Raw genomic sequence first — 17,358 nt, 5'->3', positions numbered from 1 at the left:
TTTGTTGATATAATGTTTTAATGCACTGTATTGACTTATTACTGAACCCTAGTCGTTCCAATACTGCATACAAAAAATTCCAAGACACCCGATCGAATGCTTTTTCTGCATCTAAACTTACTAATAGTGTAGCTTGTTTTCTCTTACTCGCTTGATCAACAATATGCAATGTCCTTCTGATATTATCATGCGTTTGTCTTTCTCTCATGAATCCTGTTTGATCTTCATCTATCAAATCACCTATGAATGAGTTTAACCGTTTGGAGATAATTGTCGTATATATTTTATAATCTACATTTAATAATGAAATACGTCTGTAGTTCCCACAATATTCTTTATCCTTTCCCGGTTTTGGAATGACTGATTATTGCCTCTGACCATGATGGTGGTGTCTTATTATTGTGAAGTGTCCAATTGAAGGATCTCAGAAGTAACGGTGCCAGCTCTTCCCTAAACACTTTGTACCATTCTGCAGGGTATCCATCGCTGCCCGGGCTTCTATTGTTTTTCAAAGAATTTATTGCATCTATCAACTCTTCCATCTTGATGTCAGCTGTTAATTTGTCATTTTGGAGCCGGCCAATTGAGGGTAAATCTAATGAATTCAAAAAGGTATTAATTTCCGCTTCGGGTGCAGGTGTGGGTTGTGAATATAGCTCTTTATAATATCCCAAAAATATGTCCTCTATGCTTTCTGGTATATTCGTTAACTCATTTGAGTGGGGGTCTCTGATCTTATGTATATGGCCAACTGCTTGCTGTTTGCGAATACATTTTGCCATCAGTTTAGTTGCGCGCGGGCCTGTTTCATAATATCTTTGTTTGAGAAACAAGCTTTTTTTCTCAACTTCATCTAACAGTTCTTTATTAAAGTCTGACTTAGCCGATTTGATTTGCTCCAACACCACGGGATTTCCCGCAGTCTGGTATTCCCTCTCCATTTCTCTTAACCTGTCCGTATTCTTTCTGGATATAATTGATCTTGCCTTTTTGATCAATGCTGAATGCGCTATTAGCTATTAACTTTCCCCTGATGACCGCCTTCATGGCATCCCAAAATATTGTTGGGTCTACTTCCCCATTGCTGTTTTCTTCTAGATATGTCCGAATATCCGTCTTTAACATAATCTTACTCTGCTCACTATTCAGTAGACCCACATTAAACCTCCAAACCGTATTTCGCTTTCTACAATTCAAATTAATTTCTAAATATACTGGATTGTGATCTGAGATATCCGCCCTTCCAATCCCACACTCCTTTACTCTGTAAATATCGTCTTTGCTCATAAGTAAATAGTCTATCCTTGAATTAACTTTATGTACAGCTGAGTAATGTGTATAGTCTTTTTCCTGAGGGTGTAATAGTCTCCACACATCATCCATCCCCATCTCTTCCAGTGATATATTTACAAATCGAGTGACCTGTGTTTTAGTCCTTTTGATACTGGTCGTATCCATTTTGTGATTCAAAACGACATTCAAATCTCCCCCACAAATTAAGACCCCTCTGACTCGTTTGCTATCTCATCAAACAAAGATTTAAAAAATCTTTTATCACTTTCAGGAGGGGCGTATATATTTACCAAAGTCACTGGTTTGTTCTCTAACCTTCCCTTCACTATAATATATCTCCCCTCCTTGTCTCCCATCTCCCTATCATAATCGAATTGAGTTTTGTTTAATATTAAAATTGCAACACCTCTCCTGTGCCCTTCCTTGTAGGAGCTATAATATGAATGTCTGTACCCATATTTCTTAAGTTTCCCATGCTCTATCTGTGTTAAATGGGTCTCTTGGAGGAATATGATTTGTACATCCTCCTTTTTTAGCTTAATCATAACCTTTTCCCTCTTCTTTAACATGTTTAGACCATTAACATTCAGCGACATTATTTTAGTAGTGTGAACCATCTAGACATATTGATACTCTTTTTCCATATATTCCCACAGAGCTCCAAACAAAAAAACTACAAATATAAAACACATTAATCAACAACAAAAATAACTTCCAACTAAAGGGGCCTAACCACCCCAAGTCCCCGTTGGTAGGTGAAGGGGAAATCCTTTTCAGAAAGTGCCCCACTCTAGACTTGACATTTTGCCCATCACATGGGATAGGCCTACAGCCTTGTCTAGGCATGTCCAACGTTTGGCAACCGTATAGCCTACCTCTCTCCGTGGCATGTGATGAAAAAGCCTTTTGTAATGGAGCTCAACTCCAGTTCACCACTATTGACCTGGGGGGAGCTGTCGGAGGGGTTTTTTGAGCGAGGGCTCTGTATCTGGAGATTGGTCCTTTCTTCTAAGTCAAGTTGAGTATTCAAGAATTGTTCCACGTACTGGGTAATGGAGCCTCCCTCCGTTTCTTCTGGCACACCAAAGATTCGAATATTGTTCCTCCTTGACCTCCCTTCCAGGTCCATTATTTTTTCTTGCATCTGGCGCGTTTGGGTCGACATGTCCATCAGCAGTTCTGTCGAGTCTGCTTGCCATTCCTCTAGCTCGGCTATGCGCTTCTGGACCTCACTCATGTGCGCTTTCTGCGCCTGTATTTCGACGTTGCTCTCTGCAAACTTCTGTGTCATTTCTTCTCCGAAGCAAGCAATCTCTTCCTTCACTTCCCTTTTCACCTCATCTTTGAGTCTAGCAAAGTCACCTCGTAGCTCTTGTTTGAATTCTTTTATCTCTTTAGCGATAGCTGCTAATCCAGCACGCAATGTCTCAGCTGTATCCGCCGCCATTGTAGCTTCTTCTACCTCGTGTTTGCTATTACCTTGCTCCGACTGTTTCTTCGCTCCCTGTGTATCTGGTGCATTACCCTTTTGGATTGTACGGCTACCTTTACTCGAATTACCTCCTCTTCTCATTTCTCACCTTTTTTTGCGTCGAGTTTAGTGTTTTAGAGGATTTATTTTTTGCGAGAGGCAGAAAGTTGTGCTGCTATTCAAGTCGCCATCTTACCGGAAGTCCATCCATTTTTGGTTTTATCTAAACTTAATATCTTTCTAGAAAGCACTTGCCAGACCAGACTGTCTAAACCAAAAGCTCTGCCCTAACCAGAACCATGTAGGACATGGTGGCTGAATGTAACCTTCAGGATTTTAATGCACTTATTAACAGTTATTTAAAATCTATTACATGGTTAATAATACTTTTAGGCATCTGTTGATATTAACTAGTGTGTTGTAATTGCTTAGACTCATTTATTAATCACTCTTTTTAAAGTGGGACCCTTTTATCTTCCCTTTCAACAATACTCTCTGGATGGGCAAATGCTGAAGTCTTTTCTCAGCGTCTGGTAACAAATGCATGTACTGCCCTTTGGCTTTGTCTGGCAGCACTTTGTCTCTGCCGGGCTCCAGCGAGCAAGCTGATGTACTGTAGCTCTTGCTGTGTGATGCTTCCTCAGGTTTGAGGTAAATGTGATAAAGTGGCTCTCCACCAACCACCTCCTTAAGACCTCCACGATGCGCCATTGACCTACCTTGTCAATGAACTGGGTTCCAGTGTATAAATTGTGAAACAGAGGCGTGTTAAATGTGTTTCCCTCCTTTAGATGCTCCAACTCCAGCCAGGTGAGAGAGCAGACCTACTGGGCTTATAACTACTGTCCCACGTCCTACTCCTGGGTGGTCCTACTGGGTCTGGTGCTGTACCTGGCCGCCTTTGCTCCAGGTGAGAGAGACATGTTGCTGTCTATGTAATACATACAATACCTCTGTTTGTCTACATCCCTCTGTCTGTCTGAGACGCCACTGTTTTCTCACTTTCTGCTCCAGCTTCTCTTTCTCTCTGTAAAGACCCTTTCACACACAAAGGCCATGTATGACAGGGGTTCAAACTAGGTTTTGACCGTTCCTACCAGACTACGATCACGGGTAAACACCGACTCATCGCTGTTCACATTGGACCCGGGTCAGCTGCACCTTGCTGCTCAACAGCGTGGTCACATTTAGATGTCATTAAAGTTGTCATTTCAGTGTTTTTGTTTGCAGTGGAGATTCAACATGGCGGACGGTGCGAGCACACCATAACGCATGCGATTGATTTTAAAAGGAGTAATTTTTTTTTTATTTGTTTGTTTGGGTTGTTTTTTCTTCTTCCCCTTTTTCTCCCCAATTGTTCTGAGCCAATAACCCTATTTTCCGAGTCGTCCCGGTCGCTGCTCCACCCCCTCTGCCAAGCCAGGGAGGGCTGCAGACAACCACATGCCTCCTCCGATACATGTGGAGTCGCCAGCCGCTTCTTTTCACCTGACAATGAGGTGTTTCACCAAGGGGACGTAGCGCGTGGGAGGATCACGCTATCCCCCCCCCCCCCGAACAGGTGCCCCAACCGACCGGAGGAGGTGCTAGTGCAGCGACCAGGACACATACCCATATCCAGCTTGCCACCCACAGACACGGCCAGTTTTGTCTGTAGGGACGCCCGACCAAGCCAGAGGTAACACGGGGATTCGAACCAGCGATCCCCTTGTTGATGGGCAACGGAATAGACCGCCAAGCCAGCCTGACGCCCATTGCAGTGTTATTTCTAAGTATTATTTGTTTCGTTTTTAGTGCAGTAGCATTTACCACAACTGAACTGCTAAAAGGATATGGATATGTTCAATGTATACTGCCAGATAGCTCAGCAGATAAGAGCAACAACATATGCAAAGTGTGTACTGGTGAATTCGAATATCACAGAGTTAAATTGTCTTTAACTTACCACACCAGCGCCATGCTTAAGGCTGCTATGAGGAGTTTTTCATTTATTATTGATCAGTCTCATTTTAATTTTTATGCCTCTATATGACAGACATAAGCAAGTGAGACCATCATGACAAGATTACATATTGCAATATTGGTTTGGTGTATGATTAAAAATGCTTGCCGCGGGGTGCAGTCCCTCATGAACTCTGACGAAATTATAAACGGCATGCAGACTGGACACATAGCAACAATTAAAGATACGTAACTTCGTTGTGGATTTATCATTCTCTTCAAAACTGCATGAGCTACCAGAGGGGGGCGGTAAAGCTTTGTGATGAAGAAGTTGTTTGCTACCACGTTTGTCTACAGGGAGGCTGACAAGATCCCAAAATCCCAAACTCTTCATTGAAGGTTTTAGCAATGAATCATCCTAGCCACCTCTAATCATGACCAATGAGGTTCCTTGATGAAAACCCGGGTCGAGTTGACCCATGTTTCTGAAACACAATGTCAGATCCCGGCGAAAAATCTGCTTCACGATGAGGACCCAACGACCCATTTTTAGCCATTCACGCAGATGGCCAACATTGGTTTGTCTCTGGTCATTGCTTTGGTGTGAAAAGGTACTGACTTTGTTTTTTAATCCCTTTGTAGTCATGTCACACTGATGGTAACCTCTCTTTGTGTTGTGCTCAGGGATGGGTCCCATGCCGTGGACCATCAACTCAGAGATCTACCCTCTGTGGGCCAGGAGCACAGGGAACGCCTGCTCGGCTGGAGTCAACTGGACCTTCAATGTCCTGGTGTCTCTCACCTTCCTCCACGTGGCTCAGTATCTCACTTACTACGGTAGGCTTATCACAGTCAGCATCACAAGGGCTTTCATTTGCCAAGCAGTTTTCAAATGTCACATATTGGGATGACATTTATCTATACCAGAGGCAGGTGATTTAACCACCCCATAGTCTCTGGTCACTACCTCATCTACTTCGTGATACTCTTTCTGCTACAACACTGTTTTGATGCTTTTCTCCACCAAACATCTACTGATGCCTCCAAATCACCTCATAAACCAAAACTTGTTCTGATAGGAAGCATTTTTCAACTGTCATACACTTTTTTTGGGGGGGTTCCCCTCTTTTCTCCCCAATTGTATCTGGCCAATTACCCCACTCTTCCGAGCCATCCCGATCTGGGCTCCACCCCCTCTGCCGATCCGGGGAGGGCTGCAGACTACCACATGCCTCCTCCAATACATGTGGAGTTGCCAGCCACTTCTTTTCACCTGTTTCACCTGACAGTGAGGAGTTTCGCCAGGGGGACGTAGCGCATGGGAGGATCACGCTCCCCCCCGAACAGGCGCCCCGACTGACCAGAGGGGGCACTAGTGCAGCAACCAGGACATATACCCACATCCGGCTTCCCACCCGCAGACACGGCCAATTGTGTCTGTAGGGACGCCCGACCATGCTGGAGGTAACACGGGGATTCGAACTGGCAATTTCCGTGTTGGTAGGCAACGGAATAGACCGCCACGCCACCCGGATGCCTGCTACAACAAATTTTTAACGCTTTTCTCCACCAAACATCTACTGATGCCTCAAAGTCACCTCAAAAACCAAAAACTTATTCTGATAGGAAGCATTTTCAACTGTGTCTTACTCCTGAAGTCTTGCAAAGAGAAATGATTTTATTCCCCTTCATTTCACTTCACTTTGACTCTACTAACATAGAAGATGTTGACATTAAGATCATCATTTCCAGGCCAACAAGGCTTTTGAATGTGGGTAGTAATAACTAATATTTAAACAGACAGAAGGGTTGACATGGACTGAAATGCATTCCGTCAAAGCTGGAGGGACTTGAATCAGATTTGGGAGTAGTTTCGGGGAAAAAAGGCACTGCCTCCGTCATCATCAGTACCACGTCAGGGAAACGGGCCTCATGAAACCCGTCAGCTGATCTCATGTCTCATGTACATCGAGTGTTAAGGGTATAACAGCTGATCAATACAGCCGAAAGGTCAGGGACACTTTTTCCGGGCCTCTTCCGTCAGTCTGCCTCGACAGTGGGTGGCCTCCTAATACGGGAGCTGACCTTTCCTGGTGCTGGATTTTCGATCCGTCACGGGTGGCAGTGGGAATGTCCCGGGATGTGGATGGTTAATGCTGTCATTCGCCCAGTGGGTCTTTATCTCGACATGCGAAGCATCGTGTTGAGAAATGTCTCTTTTAGGTGTAGCCGTTGTTTTTATTTTTGACCTTTAGACGTCAACACAGCCTGAAAGCGTGGAGGAAGTGCGTCGCAAGCTGAAGGGGGCGATGCACGGGCCAACCGTAATAGAAATGGGATGAGGTACGAAACCGCTCTTTACATAATAGTGGGTGATTTAGATCTTGTTGAAGTGGATTTAATGTCACGCCCATTCGGTGGTAATTCAGGAGAGCCATGATGCCTTGTTTTTTAGCAAGATGACAGCAAGAAAATGGAGATCACCCAGGTCAAAAATCTCATTAAGCCTCCATTCACGGTTTCTGTTCCTGCGCGTGTGTGTGTGTGTGTGTGTGCCTGCCTGCAAGTGGGAGTGTGTGTATGAAAATGGTTTACCAAGTGGATTTATTTGTGTGCGTGTGTGTCTGTTGTTGTGTCTGTGTGTGTTGGTTTAATGTCATCTTGACCAGGGCACTTTTCTCCTTCTGTGTCAGACACACTGCGTGGTGACTCACAGCTTCAAAAGTAACATTTCAATTTGCTAATACGTTCTTATTTTTTCAGTCCCACGCCTCCATAGATGCTCATGAACTGCCCCGGGGATTTGCCCTCCCAACCAGAACTCTCACAGGCTTTTCACGCAAGCTTTCCACATTCAGAAATACAGATGGGAGAGCTTGCCGTATCGTGGAGAGAAAAGACAAAATGTATGCAGAGCTAGTGTGTGTCGCAGCGAGGTTCACATTTTGACAACAATTGAAATTGATGGTGACCGCTAATCCCCAGAGCACTCACGAAGAGGGGTGAACACTTGCATATGTCTTTCACAGTGTGTGTGTGTGTGTGTGTGTGTGTGTGTGTGTGTGTGTGTGTGTGTGTGTGTGTGTGTGTGTGTATGTGTATGTACCAGGTTTTTCAGGCTTTTCTATCCTAATGGGGACCAAATGTCCCCATTAGGATAGGAAAACCGTCTACTTTGTGGGGACATTTTATGGGTCCCCATGAGGACAAGGGTCTATTTTAGGGTGAGGGTTTGGGTTCAGGGTAAGGGTTAGGTTAAGGTCAGGGTAGGGGTTAAGGTTAGGCATGTAGTTATGATGGTTAAGGTTAGGGTTAAGGGCTAGAGAATGAATGTAGTCAATGAGGGGTTCCCACAAGTATAGTGTGACATGATGTGTGTGTGTGTGTGCGTGCGTGCGTGCGTGCGTGCGGACTATATGGACGGATATCCTTCAATAATTTCTTTTTTATCTACTTTTTTTTTTAATTCCTGCCCCCCCCCCTTTTTCCTCCCCAATTGTACTTGGCCAATTATCCCACTCTTCCGAGTCATCCCCGTCGCTGCTCCACCCCCTTTGCCGATCCGGGGAGGGCTGCAGACTACCACATGCCTCCTCCGATACATGTGGAGTCACCAGCCGCTTCTTTTCACCTGACAGTGAGGAGTTTCACCAGGGGGATGTAGCGCGTGGGAGGATCACGCTATCCCCCCCCCCGTTCCCCCTTCCCCCCCGAACAGGCTGCCCGACCGACCTGAGGGGGCGCTAGTGCAGTGACCAGGACACATACCCACATTCAGCTTTCCATCCGCAGACACGGCCAATTGTGTCTGTAGTGACGCCGGACCAAGCCGGAGGTAACACGAGGATTCAGACCAGCGATCCCTGTGTTGGTAGGCAACAGAATAGACCGCTACGCTACCTGGGCGTCTTCTTTATCGAGTTTTAAATAGACAAGGCAATGTTATTTTGCACAATCAATGAAAGCAGCTTGCCCATTCATATATAAACAAATTACTTCATCAGCAGTGACCAAGAATAAAAGTATGACACAATTAAGCATAAAGATATGACAAATACACTGAAAAACTAAGATATTAAAAGTAAAAAATGAGAGAGGCTGCATGGTCATGATTATGAAGGACACTTCCAGGTGATATTGTTGCACAATCTTTCAGGCTGTACTGAATCAGTCACTTTTTTTGCGCTTTTATTTTGTAGTTTGCTTTATTTATACACCGGTGCGTCTGGTGAGCAAATCGTACACATGACTAATTACACTTGGAAAATTACATTGCACAGCCTCCGTCTCATGAGCTAAATAAGAAACCTGTTTCTCCAATTGTCTTTTTCTTTTAGCTTTGTCTTTCTGTAATCGTAGCGTATATGTAGCTCCGTATCAGTCCCACTAATGATGCACCCCACCACTGCTACCTCTGCCACCTCCGCCACACAGCGTGAAATATTATACCAGCCCTGCAGACCGATAGAGCATGTGTGTAAGTGTGTATAAATATGGTAAATATATCAAAGGAGGTTCTTGAATACCTGGCCGTTAACAGTCCTGCCCTGTTTATTGCCCTCTTGCAACCCCATGTACTGATTACTTATTATAAAGGAAAAATCCTGACTTTCAACAGTATCTCAATGTATATTGGGCAGCATGGTGGCCTAGTGGTTAGCACTGTTGTCTCACAGCAAGAAGGTCCTGGGTAGGTAGGGGTCGACCAATTATCGGTCTGGCCGGTTATTGGCTTAGATATTTGTCATTTTTCACATTATCGTTATCGGCATATTTTTATCGGCCAAGCCGATATTTTTTAAAATCACATATTGAAAATGTTTATCATTTCCTTACATACAGAAAAAAGGTTTTGAAACAATCGCATGAAGAGGAGAGATGTGAAAAGAGGAGAAAGGGGAAACTTGTAGAGAAACGGCAAGCAAGAATGGTCAGGGTGCGTGTTGAAAAGCATAACTACGGCGTTATCAGGAGTAAAATCTATTACACACTCCAATAAATGCAGCAGTCAGATTTCGCTGCACAAGAGCATGGTTATGAAAATAAACTTTATATAGCTGGAACTCACCTGAACATTTTTCAAGGCATTTCTAAATGTTGCAAAAGTCTTTAAACCTTCTCAGCATTGGCAGCATCATTCCTTCAAAATACATTATTGACAGTTGCTTTTAAAAACTGTCATAAACTTTCATAAAGGGAGAGGGCAAAGGCCAACTCCCTGGTAAACCGGCAGGGCTGTCAGTGAATGTTCCAAATTCATGTATAACTGAATCGGTGGGGGGGGGGCCAAAAAACCCACACACACATGGGAGGGTTTTGTCTGTGTCCCATTCCTCAACTTCCATGCCGGCTACTCCTGCTGAATCTCCAAACTGGGAGTGCACAGACTCCCATCTCCTGCAGGTAATACACTGACTATTGATAAGTACCTCATGCAACCCCACTTCAAAAAACCCAACTATCCCTTTAAAGAGAAGAGAAAGGGGACATAATGTACATTTTTCCATTCGGTTCAGTCAAAGCCTGCTGGGAGCACTTTAACCAATGTATGTGGAATTATTTTAATATTATCATTATTCAGTTTGATCAGTTTACTTCCTGCTGTCCATGCTGTTTAATTCATTCCATTTTCATGTTTTGGAAGTTACTTGTTTTTAATTAAAAAATAATTCCACTCATTGTTATCTAGTGCCTTGAACACCATGCACTTTATTTTTTCAAATATTTTCTGTTTTACACAAAATTCAGTCAAACATATGTTCATTTAAAGGCAGCCTTATGTTGGGGTTTGTGTTGCTGTACATTTTGGAACAATTTTTTTTTACATTTACCGCAACGGAATATCGGCCTCAAATATCGGTTATCGGCCGCCATAACTCACGATAATTGATATTGGTATCGGCCCTGAAAAAACATATTGGTCGACTCCTAGTCCTGGGTTCGAACCCCAGGCCATCCCAGGTCCTTTCTGTGAGGAGTTTGCACGTTCTCCCAGTGTCTGTGTGGGTTTCCTCCCACCATCAAAAAGACATGCGTGTTAGGGTTAATACTCCTGCCTGTGTCCCTGAGCAAGGCAGTGGGAAGAAGAACTGGAGTTGGTGCTCGGGTGCTGCAGCTGCCCACTGCTCCTATACAACAGGATGGGTTAAATGCAGAGAACACGTTTGTTGTAAGAATACAGTGACAGAATAAGGTGGCTTTATAATACTGAGCAGTCTGCTGTGTGTCTCTGAAACGCCCCCAGAATTGTGCAGCTTGTCACTAGGCTGCATTGTGTAAGAAAATGTAAACAGCGCTACATTAAAAAGCCGTATGCAGCGCCGGTATACCCATTGTCTTTTACAATGCAGTCTATTGGCAAACCGGCAACCTCTTAAGGTTATTAAAGGATCACTTTTTATCACACCCATGTGACATTCATGAAACATAGCGCCACCTATATTTTAAGAGGTGTACCACACTTCTGTGCAAGGTTTTTTTTTTTTATTTACTTCAAATTGGATCACCACAACCCACAAGCATGTCTGAGTCTAAACTGAAAGTGTATCGTTGATGTGTTGAATGGGGTCGCCATTTTAGATGCATGACGTCATGGCAAAAAAGGCTCTGGCTCATCAGTTTCACATTTGATGAACCACTCCTGATCACACCTGTGTGACAGTCGTAAGGCCTAGTTATAGCGCCACCTACATTAAACGGGTGTACTACACTTTAAACACCAATATTTAAAGAGGTATATATTGCAATTTTTTTTTTATTCCCCCCCCTCTCCTTTTCTCCCCTATTTTCTGAGCCGTCCTGGTCGCTGCTCCACCCCCTCTGCCGAGCCGGGGAGGGCTGCAGACTACCACATGCTTCCTGTGATACATGTTGAGTCGCCAGCCGCTTCTTTTCACCTGACAGTGAGGAGTTTCGCCAGGGAGACGTAGCACATGGGAGGATCACGCTATTCCCCCCTGTTCCCCCTCCCCCCCGAACAGACACCCCAACCAACCAGAGGGGGGGCTAGTGCAGCGACCAGGACACATACCCACATCTGGCTTCCCACCCGCAGACACGGCCAATTGCGTCTGTAGGGACGCCTGACCAAGCCGGAGGTAACACGGGGGTTCGAACCAGCTATCCCCTTGTTGGTAGGCAACAGAACAGACCGCGACACTACCTGGATACCTTGTATATTGCAATTTTAACTGTTCCTGTGATGTGTTGGCCATGTACTGAGGCTTCCCATGACAGTTCGTTGCAAAAGAAATGGTGTTGCTGCCAAACAGGAACTGAAGCTCTCTGCACCAATCAAGTGTATTGGCATGGAACTTCACATATAAACTGTAAACCTATTCAGAGCCATGTCAACCGACCTCCAGTAGTGATTCCACAGCTGCCGCTCCCGCCGATGCGCGCGAGATGCAAGGGCCCGTTCAACGGTCATAGTAGCTTTAGTTAGAATTATGATTGTTTCCCCTTTAACATCCAACCCACCTTTAGTGGCTGGTCTGGGATATATTTCAAACCATCTCAAGTCCACATCAGTTCATGTCGCAAACGCTTTTTGCTATAGAGAACTCCTTTGGCACATCTTTCAGCTTTCTCTGGGCTCTCGCTGACATACCCCGCCATCCCCAAATTTTCGCAAAGATGGGCAGATTCTGAGATTAGCCGGGCAGACAGACTTCAATGAGGTGAACAGAGAAGTAGATATCGTGACTCTCAGCGGAGCCCCCCGGCGTTCACCATAGTCCTGCAGCCCCACAAACTCGCCTCACAATTGGGTAAAGCCCTCCATTATCTGGGCCACCAAGGGTGCCTCCATTTGCAGAAATGCAGGCTTGAATGATGTTAAAAGCACCAGAGGGTCGTCTGGGTAGCATAGCGGTCTATTCCATTGCCTACCAACACGAGGATCGCCAGTTCGAGTCCCTGTGTTACCTCCGGCTTGGTTGGGCGTCCCTACAGACACAATTGGCTGTGACTGCGGGTGGGAAGCTGGATGTGGGCATGTGCCCTGGTTGCTGCACTAACGCCTCCTCTGGTTGGTCGGGGCGCCTGTTCGGGAGGGGGGGGGCTGGAGGGAATAGCATGATCCTCCCACACACTACGTCCCCCTGGTGAAACTCCTCACTGTCAGGTGAAAAGAAGTAGCTGGCGACTCCACATGTATCGAAGGAAGCATGTGGTAGTCTGCAGCCCTCCCCGGATCGGCAGAGGGGGTGGGGCAGCGACCGGGAGGGCTCGGAGGAGTGGAATAGTTGGCCGGGTACGACTGGGAAGAAAAAGGGGGAACCCCCCCCCCAAAAAATTATGATTGTTTCCTCTTTGAAATCCACCCCAACTTTATTTCAAACCATCTCAAGTCCACATCAGTTCACGTCGCAGACTTTTAGCTATAGAGGACCCCTTTGGCACGTCTTAAAATTTTCTCTGGGCTCTCGCTGACATACCCCGCCATCCCTGAATGGTCGCAGAGATGGGCAGATTCTGAGATTAGCCGGGCAGAACGACTTCAATGAGGTGAACGGAGAAGTAGATAGTGTGACTCTCAGGGGAGCCCCTCGGCGTTCACCATAGTCTTGCAGCCTCACCGACTCGCCTCACAGTTGGGTACAGCCCTCCATTATCTGGGCCACCAAGGGTGCCTCCATTTGCAGAAATGCAGGCTTGAATGGTGTTAAAAGCACCGCAGAATTCAAAGTGTCATTGTGCTGTTGTCCTTATCAAGGTGGGTGGAGACCCCTGTTGTGTTTGTGTGTGTGTGTGTGTGTGTGTGTGTGTGTGCCCAGAGTGACCCCATGTTTCTGAAATGTGCTCTCTACCCAGGGGCTTTCTTCCTCTATGCCAGCCTGGCCCTGCTCGGCTTCCTCTTCATCTACAGCTGCCTGCCAGAGACCAAGGGCCGGCGCCTGGAGGAGATCGAGGCGCTGTTCGAAAATCAGCTCTGCTCCTGCGGGGCCACAGACTCGGACGAGGTGCGGCAGGTGGAATACATCCGGGTCAAAGGTTCAAACTACCACCTATCGGACAACGACGCATCTGACGTGGACTAGTTTGTGTAACGTAGATGTTGCAGTGACTACAACTACAGCTGAGGCACCCAAAAGCCCGGGGTTTGAATTCGGTTCGTTTTCTTTTGTATTTATTTATTTATTTGTTTATTACTGTGTACTTTGGTTTACATTGAAGTCAGTTACGTATGTGAATTTTTATGTGTCAAATGAGAAAAGCTGAAAGGTAACTAACGGCAGATGTACAATTTTCCTAAAAACGACAGGTAGAATTTTACGTTCCCTTGAAATGGATTTTTCTTTTTTCATCCGTAAAATTTCTTTGTGGTGACTAGCGATGTAAATGCATTTGTTTAATAACGATGTTCAGAAGTGGCTTTAGACATTCTGCAGTGCTGCAGCTACAAGGCGGTCTGCGGAGTGTCCATCCATCACAACGCACTAGAAATATCCCTTCACGGCTGCATGGCCTTTACTTATTATTCTTTGTTTTCATAGATGAAAATACAACTCATCCAATACTAGTTAATCATTGAGGGCCTCTTTTGTTCTTCGGCTGCAGTTCTGCACCCAGGGAGACAATTCAGTTAAAGTAAGTTTATCTGGAACACACTTCGACCCCACCCACCCACCTTTTTATTTATCATTATTATCTTTTTTAATGCTTTTCCATTCAATTCAGTCAGACATAGCTAACTGCGAGACAGCTCAGCACTTCAGTAATTGGATTTCCATACCAAATGTCCAACAGATGACGACATGCGCCGTGACCGTTCAGTTTTTGGCTCACTTTCTGAACTGAGAGCGGATCTGGACTCGATCCAGCTTTACTCGGGAGCAGAGAAGGCGGAAATATTGCCTTTTCCAACATTGAATTGCATTTAAATTTACACCGGAGGCACTTACAGGTCACTTGACAGACCTATTAAGGATGGCTTACAGTCACTTAAACAGGTGGGCATTGAGTGTCTTGTCCAGGGATGCTTTTGAAGCACACGTGGGGGGGGGGCAACTGTATGTGTAAATATGATGCAATTTATTAAAGTTTATTGTACATGAAAACTATCTACCTACCTATCGAAAGGTACACTTTAGACCTAGTCTTACTAGATATTACTAGATATATATAGATATATATATTTTCCATTGAGAATTCCAGGAAAGTAAATATAGTCACAGAGACTACATCCTATCTCCATGGCAACCATTGTAAAGTACATTTATTCACCTACATGAGCGTCATGCCTTTCTTGAATGTTGTGCAGGCTTGTAGCATCCGAAAGCCCCCCCCCCCCCATCAGATAACAGTTGTACTTTGTAGTGGTTTTGTTCTAGTGACTGGACAGCGCCAATGAAATGTATTTAGGGTTGGCGAGCCATTTTGGATCGGGGGGCGCCGAATCCCAAAACAATAGCATCTGTGTAGTGTAAAATGAATACAACATTTTTGTTGTTGTTTTCGGGGGAAAAAGATACCCCATCATAGCTGCAACTTCGCCAACTCTGCTTAATTTACGACACCTGTCAGTAGGCATCCTTGACTGTCACCCTCCAAAATGTAGTGCACTTCCCTGCAGAGACTACCAATAGTCAGATTTACCCCTAACAATAAACTAGAACAGTGGTGCCCAGCCCTGCTCCTGGAGGGCTACCCTCCTGCTAGTTTTCACTCCAACCCTGATTTAACACATCTGATGCAGTTAATCAAGGTCTTGGCCAGTAGGTGGTCAGTAGAATCAAGTGTGTTAAATTAGGGTTGGAGTGAAAAACGGGTTGGGCACCACTGAACTAGAACTATCTGTGTCTGTCCTCCTGGCCGCCGCTGCAGCACTCAACATCGGACATTATCCACTGAGCAAAGCTGCGATTCAATGTATTATGAACACAGTGTTGTGATACAGGATGAAGTAGGCCAGAAACCCCTCCCTCTATATCATCATTCACGTTCCCCTCGCATCGTGTGTTCGCCGGGAGTCACAGGGGCAGGGAATCTTGTCATTTCTTTGGCGCTTATTCAGAATCCACTAGGTTCAGTTAGTGTTACATCTGTAATGCTTCGCTTTATTCCAACAGGAGCCACACGTGCGTTGTGTTTCCTGTTGTTCTCCGAGCGTGACCTTGTTAGTCAGTGCCTGTGTGTTGTAGGAAGTTGACAGCTGGATGCGTGTGTGTGTGTGTGTGTGTGTGTGTGTGTGTGTGTGTGTGTGTCTGTGTGTGTGTTGTCAGGTCTGAATTGCTTTTTTTTATTATTATTTATGTACAGCTTTTTTTTTAATTATTATTTATGTACAGACTAACATTTCACCCATGTTGGGCTTACATTACAGTATTACAGTTTTAATTTTTCGTCTTCCTCTTTAGCCTTATGTACAAATGGCAGAGCATATCATTTATGTGGTTCTCTTGTTCTTGAAAGTTGAACAGTCAAGTTAAAAAGTACTTTGCAAATGTTGTTTTGTGTAATTGTAACTGTGTGAGGTTACACATTGTTAGCCATGAACACCTAGATTTGTGTGTAGCTGTTTGGGAGTGAAAAGTGGAGTAACATCAGTGATGAGAGTTAAGCCGGCGTATTGGATCACGTAACAGAACAAGCAGGGGATGAGGTGCGGAGACGTGTTGGCTCGCGGGCAGTACCAGTGGTTTTTGCTCGTTGCATGTTGCCGACACTTGAATTTAGGGTTCAGAAATAAAAACGCGAAGTTGACCACAGCAAATCCATCACATATTGCAATTTTGTGCACGTTTAAAGTGTCTGTGGCACTTTTTCTGATGGAAGCCTGCAGAAAGGAGGGACGAGCCCAGAGTGGTGACTACGTGTTGCTCAGAGATGGACAACAATGTCCGACAACAGGCAGTTATGAACCGGCAAAAACACTGCTACTGTCCATACAATCAGCTGTTCATGCAAAGAGCATCCTGCTGCCGATATGAAACTATTCCATGGTTCAAGGCCGTAACTATGTATTCGACATGGGGGAGGGGGTATTCTTGGGGGGGTCCTTCCCACAAAACCTTTAAGCTTCTCAAAACTGATTTCCATCAACTTTAAAATATATTGTAAAACAATAATGAAATGGTACATCCATATAAGGTTTCGAGCTAGTTTAAATAAATCCATGTGCACGGTAATACTATAAGCTCCTTCATTTCACAACAAATGGCACGCTTTCTAAATGTTATGTGAGTCTGAATAAACGCGTCAACGGTAGTTTTATGATTAGGGTTAATTTTTTAAAATCTATTGACTTCATCCGATTTTTAATGACTCATCATCAAGGAGACTGGTATGTCAACATTCCCAACTTTTTACGCTTGGCCTATTCAAATCAACAGATGAGGGGCGTTCGGGTAGCGTAGCGGTCTATTCCGTTGCCTGCCAACACGGGGGTTGCCAGTTCAAATCCCCGCGTTACCTCTGGCTTGGTTGGGCGTCCCTACAGACACAATTGGCCGTGTCTGCGGGTGGGGAGCCGGATGTGGGTATGTGTCCTGGTCGATGCACTAACGCCTCCTCTGGTCGGTCGGGGTACCTGTTCGGGGGGGGGGGTGAATAGCGTGATCCTCCCACGTGCTACGTGCCCCTGGTGAAACTCCTCACTGTCAGGTGAAAAGAAGCGGCTGGCGACCCCACATGTATGGGAGGAGGCATGT

At 45.1% G+C, this 17,358-nt stretch overlaps 1 protein-coding gene across 2 annotated transcripts in view; it reads left to right on the top strand.

The window, feature by feature from the left end:
* Window positions 1–14,963, top strand: part of LOC130109517 (proton myo-inositol cotransporter-like) — a 142,581-nt gene extending 127,618 nt beyond the window's left edge. Inside the window, exons 8-12 of one of the 2 annotated variants that reach the window (XM_056276446.1) lie at window positions 3,556–3,674; window positions 5,390–5,542; window positions 13,520–13,817; window positions 14,203–14,296; window positions 14,387–14,963. In XM_056276446.1, the coding sequence (XP_056132421.1) occupies window positions 3,556–3,674; window positions 5,390–5,542; window positions 13,520–13,746 (499 nt within the window). In that variant the 3' untranslated portion in view covers window positions 13,747–13,817; window positions 14,203–14,296; window positions 14,387–14,963. Of the gene's footprint in view, window positions 1–3,555; window positions 3,675–5,389; window positions 5,543–13,519; window positions 13,818–14,202 lie in introns of both variants that reach the window. The other variant, XM_056276444.1, reaches the window with a different exon arrangement.
* The last annotated feature ends 2,395 nt before the right edge of the window (window positions 14,964–17,358 follow it).

Source organism: Lampris incognitus, chromosome 3, assembly GCF_029633865.1.
Source record: "Lampris incognitus isolate fLamInc1 chromosome 3, fLamInc1.hap2, whole genome shotgun sequence".
NCBI classification, from domain to species: domain Eukaryota; kingdom Metazoa; phylum Chordata; class Actinopteri; order Lampriformes; family Lampridae; genus Lampris; species Lampris incognitus.
Note: the sequence above shows the minus strand (reverse complement) of the source record. Positions and strands in the feature narration are given on the sequence as shown.